Raw genomic sequence first — 9,071 nt, 5'->3', positions numbered from 1 at the left:
CCTTTTAGAAGGGAAGATATGGTCATTTGTTCTGGAAATGTCATTTTCGAGCCTGAGACCTGAAAAACAGGCTTGGGGCCTAACAGGTTAATGATTAATAAAGTGTTTACAACCTAATTAATAATCTAATTATGAACCCTTTATGAATCCTTTATAAGGGTAGTCTTATTGTAAAAAAGTGGTACCGATTTTCATTCCTTATAAGCCATAACATTTCCTCTCTTTCTCTTCCTTTCAGGCCCAGAGAGAGGAGCTGGAGATGTTGCTGAGACAGAAGGAGCAGACTGACCTGATGGTGTCCGAGCAGCACCTGTTGACCGCTGAGAACATTCTGCTGATGAACTCCCTACAACATAAAGAAGCGTCTCTAGCCGCCCTGCAGGAGGAGCTGAACAAGCTCAGAGATCAGGAGGCGATGAGAGCCGGTGCTGACTCGCTGCTTTCTGAAAACGAGAGGCTGTTAGACGAGCTGGAGGGGGAGAAACAGCTGATCCGCAGCTTTCACAGCCAGAGGGCAGACATGATGGCTGAAACCCAGACACTGAGGAAGAAGCTCAACAAGCAGAGAACAGTTACAGAGGAGCTCAGGAGAGAGTTAGAGGAGCTGAGGAGTCTCTTCCCCAGAGCCAATCAGGAGGCAGAGACAGAGGAGCTCCAGGCCCGTCTGACGGAGCTGGAGAAGAGGCTGAGCTTCGAGCAGCAGCGCTCTGACCTGTGGGAGAGGCTCTACCTGGAAACCAAAGAGGAGAGAGCTAAAGGAGACACGGAGCCCAAAGTCAAAAGTCAGAAAGGGGGCACGGCAGGAAAAGTTAAAGAGACATTTGACGCTGTGAAAAACTCCACCAAGGAGTTCGTCCATCACCACAAAGAGCAGATAAAGAAAGCAAAAGACGCCGTGAAGGAAAACCTGAGGAAGTTTTCAGATTCCGTCAAATCAACGTTCAAAAACTTCAAAGACTCGGCCTCGACCCTCTTTAAAAATGCAGGAGGCTTTTATGAGAAGAGACGTGGCGAGAAGAACACAAAGGAGGAGTGGCAGCACAGATCCACTCACAACACACAGCAGCGCACACACCACGAGAGCAGCCACAACACCCGCAAATCAGGAGATAAAGTTCACAGAGATGGAGGTCAAGACTCCCACAAGGCAAACTACAAAGGATGCTCGGGAGTGTTCGACTGCGCCTTCCAGGAGTCCAAGAGTCTCTTCGACAAAGCCATGGATCCAATCAGAGCGGACGAGTTCAACCAGCTGCTGCGGAGCTACTTGCAGCAGGAAGTCGACCACTTCCACCACTGGGAGGAGCTCGAGAAGTTCATCAACAACTTCTTCCACAACGGCATGTTCATCCACGACCGGATGCTTTTCACGGACTTTGTCAGCGGGGTGGAAAACTACCTGAGAGAAATGCACGAGTATCAGGGCCTCGACGACGACGTGTTCAGAGATCTCGACGACTTCGTCTACCGACACTTCTTTGGAAAGGGTTACAGAAAAAGCCACGGCCCAAAGTAAGTCCCAATTATCTTTTTAAAAAGTAGCCCATCTTAATTAGGAAATAAGTCCAAGCTTTCTGTGGAACGTCAATCTCATTCCTAATCATCCAAAAGAGTTTTCCAGTTATACAAGAAGATCTGATGTTGGGGGAAAAAATATTTGGTGTAATTGGTACACTTCTAAACTTAAATCTTATTGATTACATGAAAAGCTATCCTCGTAAGTATTTGCAGTTCAGGGCTCTTTTCCCCGAGAGCTTCTTTCAGGACTTTGTATCAAACCGCCACAATGTGTAAATAAATAACATTTTCTGAGGGCTGCCATTACATTACATTTAGCTGACGCTTTTATCCAAAGCGACTTACAATAAGTGCATTCGACCAAGAAGATACAAACTTGAAGAAAACAGAATCATATAAGTACATCTGGTTTCATAGAGCTAAAACATTTCAAGTGCTACTCAACTGGCTTTAGATAAACCAGTCCTTTGTTAGCAGTTCTTTGTTAGCAATTCTATCGCTCGAAGTGGAGTCTAAAGAGATGAGTTTTCAGTCTGCGCCGGAAGATGTGTAAGCTTTCTGCTGTCCTGATTTCAATGGGGAGCTCATTCCACCATTTTGGAGCCAGGATAGCAAACCCACGTGTCTTTGCTGACGGGAACTTGGGTCCCCCTCGCAGTGCGGGTGCAGCGAGCCGTTTGGCTGATGCAGAGCGGAGTGCTCATTACAATGCCAAATAGGAAAAGAGAGTTGGATTCCATCTATATGAAATCATTTGAGATCTTAAAGAAGTGGGAGGCAGCCATGGTAAATCATATGGGAGGGCAAATGCAAGACAAGTGGTCGGAAGAATCTACAGTGAAGTTTGGAAAGTGATGAATTTCCTGGCCATCAGAAATGTGCAGGGACCTTAAGGGAAGAGACTTATTTTCTGGAAGATCGTTCCCTCTTGCAGACGGGATTGCATTTTACAGATCTAAGCACAGATGATGTCATTATCCTTGAGACATTACATTGTGCAATGAACTTCATAATGATAAGTTAAAGCAGGAAAAGGTTGTAATTTCAGACGCAAGATCTGTAATTTTCTGACGCTGTGGGTTCTCCTTTTCAACAATCACAACATTCAGAGTTTGGTTGAGTGCAAGGGATCATGGGAGTTTGTCTTTGCAGTCAGCCTCCCAGCAGTTAGGATCCCTTCATTCTTTAGTGCTCATTTATTCAAGTTAAACACAAAATACTAGTATTCATGCTTTTGATGTCTTGTTTTTGAACCATGCAGCGGGCCGTTTGAAGGACCCGACACAGACCCAAAGGAGTCGAAGGCGAAGCATCAGCATCAGCAGCGGAAGCAGAGGGCGAGACCCCGACCGCACGGCGAGCGCACGTCGAGCCGCTCAGGAAGAGACGCAGACCGACACATGGCCGACGTCAAAATAGAACTGGGTCCGCTGCCGTTTGATCCCAAATATTGATAATATATTTGATTAGCCAATTCCATTTTGAGTTGTATTTACCTGCTATGTCCAACTTGTTTGCACAATGTTAACTTTTTAATGCTACTGAAGTTTCTTGAGCTGTTTTTGCTGTTTGAAGTAGCTGTTACGTTTGAGTTTAAGATGGGTCATATATGATACAGTGCTAAAACACCATTTGCACTCACCTTCAACCACAGCACATAATGTTTAAAAATGTTTATTGGGAATGCAGAGCTTGTTTTAAGATGAATGTTTGTAAGTATTTGTAGGAGTTGTTTTAATTCGCTGCTACAGAGACAGATGTGTGTGACTGAGTTTGCTTTCATTGTAAAGAGGCTATGTTCTAACATTCCACATGAAGCCTATTTTTACTGGACCTGAGTTTTATTTTTATTTTTTATTTGCGGGTAGTGTTGGGAAAGAAATTACTGGAAGAGAAAAATGACACACCACATTTATTTCAGTAGCAATTTCATGTTTTTACAATCTCATTCAGGATCCATTGTTCCAGTGTCAGTGCCTTTCATATATAAAGATGCTCCCTCCAACTCTCCCCTCGGGGAAGTGAGTATGAAACATCTCTGCTGTCCTCGCAAAGTTATTCCCCTGCAAAAACACGGATATTTCCTGCAACAAAAAAACACATTACATAAATACAAATCCCACATTCATTTAGACAAATAGATAACATAAATACACTTTGTGAAGATCTCACTTTCTCCAAAACGTCAAACAGAACCAGATGGGTTGGTAGAGAAGATTTGTACGGAAATGAAGTTCTGAGCCAGTGAAGCGGGTCCTCGTAGAACCGGTCCGCTTCATCGACGTGACCTTCCTCTCCGAGGTCCGGGGGACACTCGAGGAACCTCATCTTCATCGGGCAGTGCACGTGGCTGCAAAAAGAGAGAGAGAGAGAGCTATGTATGTAAGATGTAACTTTGGCACAGTCTACACAAACATGTTACCAGCTTCAATTCAAGGCTCTATTGTCATTTACACATAAGCTACAGTGTAGATATGGCAATGAAAAACTTAGGTCACAGCTTGGCCTTACTCTTGTTATAAATCACTATTCTTAATGTTTATTTTGTGTGCAGGCTTATTTTTGTACAGCTGCACATTACATTAAAGACTCACTGAAACAATGTTGTATTAATACATTTTGCTAGATTAGTCATTTGAACAGGGTTATTTAGAAAAAACGGTTAATATTCTTTAACTGAAATGTTACATTTTCTGCTAAAAGGTATTGATAATAACATTGTAAACTATACCGAACCGAACCCTAATAATAATGGATATTAGTGTAAGTAAATAAACGTCACCTCCCTTTTAACGGCTATTCTGGAGCTCTACAGGTGCAAATGTTTTATAAAAGTTTCCTGATCTTAAATTTGAAACGTAAGCTTTGAACAACGTTAAATAACTCAAAACTGTTTTTAACTATTTGCATCAGAGTTGTGGGTGTGCAGTTTTTACAACACTTCTCTACCTGTAATAAGGCGTGGAGTGGCAGGGCATGAGCAGCAGGACGTCCGGCTGCATGGTGGAGATGTTTCTGACGTCACACAGCGTCTGCAGGCGGCTCATGACGTCCAGAGAGCCTCGCTGGTGGATCAGCCCGGTGTACAGCGCTGCCAGCAGGTTGCTCACCAACAGGACGGTCGCAGCAGCTCGCCGCCACGCTTTCAGACTGGCCAGAGATATCCCTGGAGTAGAAGAAGTATTAAAACACACGTCTGGCTGTAATCACAAATACATGTGGGATGTGAAAACTTACCACAGAAGATCATACAGAAAGGCAGCACTGGGTAGATGAATCTGAACTCTTTGTGAGGAAGCAAACTGAAGGAGAAGATCAAAACAGGTTAGTTTGTCCGTCGAGAAGCAAAACATCATGACTGATCTGGACCTGTATTACTCAAACTGAGGAAAGGGACATTTTGGGTCTTAAAAGGGATAGTTTGGAATTATTTAAAGGATATATAATTATGTAAAGTCAGTTTTAGACCCACAGCTGTTTAGTTAATATTCCCTTTTATTATTAGTTGTGATTGTTTTATTTTAGATATCATTTGCACTTCAAATTGTTGTCAAGTGTTGACCTGTGTTAATTTGTTGGTCAATAAACAGAAAAACCCTTCATTGTTATTAGAAGCAAGGGACGTCTCTCTCTATAGGGTAGGTTACTATTGAGTGTAATTCTTAGAGGTTTAATGAATTTTGGTTTGTTAATGTGAACACAGACATTTACCTGTAGACCACGATAGTCCAGACGATCGCTGCCAGCAGGATTTTGTATCTTTTGAAAGCGAGGCTGCACCCGTGAAGAAAGAGCGGAAGATGAGGACCGATCACCACGACAAAGCCCTGAGAGAAGTACCAGTGCCAGGGGTGAGAGCCGTAGAAATCTGCCACACCGTGGAAGACGTTAAACTTCAGGAAGTTAAACTGCACCACGGTCCACTGAGAAACAAAAAGTGAAATCACATTGTTACATTCAACTTAAAAAGCCGCTGTGAATGTGATCTAAACTTCACATGGGTTTTCTCTATGGCTGAATTAAAACAGTTTTATTATTATCAATAAATGTGCAGATTATTTTTGAGATTAAGTGTTTGGCCTAATCAGTTACAGAAAGTAGAGAAACACGTTTATTCCAGTTCCTTAAAGTTCAATGTGACGTCTTTCAATGTATAGTTTAATATGGTATAACAATAAAGTACAAATGTAACAGATCATTTTTTTGGAGATAGTTGGTGCGCATTTTTCAGTCGATCAACTAATTGTTGCAGCTCTGATTATATTTTTTACCTTTCCATAAAATATGCAATCGATCAGTGTTGAAATCACAACAGCCACAGCTCTGGAAATGAGAAAGAAAGAAAACTAATCATGAAATAAAGAGATAAGGATTACATGTATAATGAGATGATGGGAGATATAAAGCACACACCCTATAGGAACAACCGTATGAGTGATGAGCCTCAGTTTGTCATTCTCCTGCCAGAAATGGTACATCAGCAGAGGGAACCAGACGATCAGGGCCGTGGGGCGGACGATGACTGCCAGGGCGACCAGGCTCAGGTATATTTTGCTGGAGAGACACTGTGTTAGTAAATCATCTTTATAAAGATGGGGGGATTAATTAAACATGAAGCCACAAGCCAAACCTGCTGTGAGTTTTGGATCTTGGGAGGGGAAAGTAAAAGAGAGCCAGAGAGGTGAGGGTGGTCTCCGTGCTGTTGGTGAGGGTCCTGGTGCAGCAGAACCAAGAGAACCACGAGCACATGTGGCAGAAGAACTGGAGACAAACACAACAAGGAGAAGTGACAAAGTCCTGTATGAATGTACAAAAACCTGGGATGATCTGAACACAAAGAAAGATCTGATTGGAGGATGAAATGAAGTTGGTCGGTGCCTTACTGTGAGTTTGTGCTGTTGTGTTTTGTCATGTTTGCTTATGTAACATAGTGGACTAACTGCAGCTGCATTTCATTGGGCCTCCTTGTGTTGTATAAGGGCAATAGCCAACCCTTCAATACCTGAATTACTTAACAACCCAGCATAACCTCCCAGTTCATGTCATGCATCCTGACAAAAATATCCATTAATGGGAGAAATCAAATGGTTCTACCCTGAATATATGTTTAGTTCTAAACTTTTAAACTGTGTATTTAAAGCCTCACCAATTTCTTACTAGCCATTGGATTAGTTTGAAATGTATACTGAATAGCCAAGAAAGCAAGGATAATTTGCAACATGTATTCATAGTGGTTGGAATTCATTTTTAATATGAATTCAAATTAAGAAAATAGATTTTCCCATGACAAAAACTAATTTGATCTAGCTGTAATATTACATGTAGTGGTTTTATTTCATAGCTAGATATTTGTATTTTAATCTGTGTGTGAGACATATTGTGCCTGTAATCTGTTCTCGACTCAGCAACAAATAAAAGATTCTCCAGGAGTCAGCTGTTGAGAAAGTAGTGAAATATGTTGCAATCCATTTAGCAACAATCTGCCCAAACCTGTTTTCAGGTCACATAAACCCAGACTGTCTCTGTTGTTGTAAAATGCTGCTAGTTAATGATGTCTGAATTAAGTTTAGAAAAGTTGGAAATTGAAAAAGTTATATATGTCTTTTGATCTAAGGAAATAAGATTATCACAAGCCAATCCAGTGCAAGCTGTAACTTGTACATTTCCTGAAAAACCGAGATGAACTCCTTACCGTCCAATTTGCAACGTCACGTCTTTCCAAAGTTCGGATGAGGTAGAAGAATTTTACATCTGCAAAAGCAGCGAAGAGTGCTTGAATTATTCGTGGTAGCCATATCTGCAGAACCAAACAGACCAGGATTAGTGAAACGAAGGGACAAAAGAAAATATATTTGCTCAAAGACATGCAATATTGAAGTTGTCTGAATAGAAAGTATGTGAACACACCAGGAGAAAGACTGAGTCGTAGTTTAGGAAGTGTAATATCTTGTATATGAATGCAAAGAAGAGCGGATAGGTGAATCCTCTTATCCCTTCCTTCCATTCCCAGGTCAGATACCCATAAGTCACTCTGTTAAGGTTCGATCAGCATACAGGGATAGAACAAACATTTAAAAAAGAATCTGCTTCCATTCAGCAGGTTTCAGATTTTAGATGTTCCTTTTAATGCAACTTGTTGTTTTAATGTATACAATTTTATTGGGTTGATGAAATATCTACAACCAGAACTAAAGTTTTAAAAGACAAAAATAATGAGTATTATTTCTGTTAAGAATAGTAATAATGGTTATAATACTAACAATAATTATGGCTTATCCTATTTCCTTTTTATTGTAATACCTTGTTATCTTGTATGGTGTTTAATGTCATTTATGTTATCCAAACATATGCAATACCCTTTCATGTGCTCTGAACATTTCAAACCAGAGCTTTTTTAAGCTAATAATGTATGTAATGTATTAATTTAGAGGAAGAATAATAAAAACAATGATTGATTTTATTTTATTTTGAAGCCCACTGACCTGTAAAAAATGTCCTTTATAAACAGACTTGACTTGGCACTGCTCTAACAATAATAATGCATAGTAAGTAGAGGCACATATCTGCAGGTAATACTTAATGTAAAGGATATTTGAAGACCATCCGATGGGAAACCTCCAGAGACTGCCAGTACTCATCAGGGACGAAGCTGGTCTGCACCAGCAAGCAGTTTATCAGTCTGAAGGCCACAGAAAACAGAACCACTCTTCTCAGCTCCCCTGTGGATGACATGATTAATATATCATTTGATTTGTTTTATGATAAGTTGTTTAGTCCCCATTGTCTGACATACAAGGATGAACCCACCGTCCTTAAGAATGTTTTCATCTTCCTTTGAGTATAGTTGCGATTTTCGTTTCCGCAGTTTCACATCTTCCACTTTATTCCCAATATTTAGACGCGATCGGATGTTCTCCATCAGGACATAGTGTCTGCTGCAGGACACCTGATAGACAGGTGTCAGTCAGTCAGGTGTGCTAAGTCAACTCTTCAACACAATGTTACTATTTTTAAATACTCGAAATTACGTAAGGTGTTAGTTATTGGCTGGGCGCTGCGTGTGGACAGTCTGCACACTGCTTCCGTTTATTGATCCCACGGTATTAAACGTTCACATCTTAAACTAAAACACGATTAATCCACATTAACTTCAGTATCACAGAACTGTGGTATTATGTTGACTGCGCTTCCGCACTCAGACTTACTTCCGCTGGAACTCTGATTCCTGATTTCAAAATAAAGGGATCCTGCATTGTGTTGTTAGATAATATGCTTTAGTAACAGATGGGCCATTTTTCTACTTACAATACACTCAATGTATATATATTCACAAGTTTAACCGGTTGCAGATTTTATATATATATATGTATATATTTTAGAGACTGAAATTTGAAGGGGACCCTTCGCCTTTTGTAATGTGACAGACAGGATATTCGTGCGCTTTTCTCATGCACGCAAAAGGATATTTTGAAAACAAAAATGTAACCAACATTAATTTTAATTTGATATTTCTTGAAACAATTATTATTATTAATTTTAGTAGTAGTAGTATT

The 9,071-nt window shown here is 40.6% G+C and overlaps 2 protein-coding genes across 8 annotated transcripts in view; one reads left to right on the top strand and one right to left on the bottom strand.

Moving 5' to 3' along the window:
* ccpg1 (cell cycle progression 1) overlaps positions 1-3,555 on the top strand; it is an 11,412-nt gene extending 7,857 nt beyond the window's left edge. For 5 of the 6 annotated variants that reach the window (XM_010794861.1, XM_010794859.1, XM_010794860.1 and 2 more), the window contains exons 9-10: positions 239-1,512; positions 2,780-3,555. In XM_010794861.1, the coding sequence (XP_010793163.1) occupies positions 239-1,512; positions 2,780-2,972 (1,467 nt within the window). In that variant the 3' untranslated portion in view covers positions 2,973-3,555. Of the gene's footprint in view, positions 1-238; positions 1,513-2,769 lie in introns of all 6 variants that reach the window. The other variant, XM_010794862.1, reaches the window with a different exon arrangement.
* pigb (phosphatidylinositol glycan anchor biosynthesis, class B) lies at positions 3,096-8,714 on the bottom strand. Of its 2 annotated transcripts, XM_010794864.1 has the most exons (12): positions 8,326-8,714; positions 8,111-8,237; positions 7,426-7,543; positions 7,211-7,315; positions 6,149-6,279; positions 5,932-6,072; positions 5,790-5,841; positions 5,230-5,441; positions 4,756-4,820; positions 4,468-4,684; positions 3,691-3,868; positions 3,096-3,602 (listed from the first exon to the last, which is right to left on the bottom strand). In XM_010794864.1, exons 1-12 carry the CDS (start codon positions 8,435-8,437, stop codon positions 3,489-3,491), a joined length of 1,572 nt encoding a protein of 523 aa, XP_010793166.1. In that variant the 5' UTR covers positions 8,438-8,714; the 3' UTR covers positions 3,096-3,488. The 2 variants fall into 2 exon arrangements, with proteins under 2 accessions (XP_010793166.1, XP_010793165.1); XM_010794863.1 differs by having other exon boundaries at positions 3,558-3,868.
* Between the last annotated feature and the right edge of the window lie 357 nt (positions 8,715-9,071).

The sequence above is a fragment of the Notothenia coriiceps genome, unplaced genomic scaffold (genome assembly GCF_000735185.1).
Source record: "Notothenia coriiceps isolate Sejong01 unplaced genomic scaffold, NC01 NC01_scaffold00037246, whole genome shotgun sequence".
Lineage (NCBI taxonomy): Eukaryota > Metazoa > Chordata > Actinopteri > Perciformes > Nototheniidae > Notothenia > Notothenia coriiceps.
Note: the sequence above shows the minus strand (reverse complement) of the source record. Positions and strands in the feature narration are given on the sequence as shown.

Bases quoted from the DNA above. Each gene is read 5' to 3' on its own strand.
- pigb (XM_010794863.1), bottom strand. From the start codon at position 8,437: ATGGAGAACATCCGATCGCGTCTAAATATTGGGAATAAAGTGGAAGAT. The intron at 6,073-6,148 runs GTTTGGCTTGTG...GTGTCTCTCCAG, and splicing joins AGATCCAAAACTCACAGCAG to CAAAATATACCTGAGCCTGG. The intron at 5,842-5,931 runs GTGTGTGCTTTA...TCTCATTTCCAG, and splicing joins CATACGGTTGTTCCTATAGG to AGCTGTGGCTGTTGTGATTT.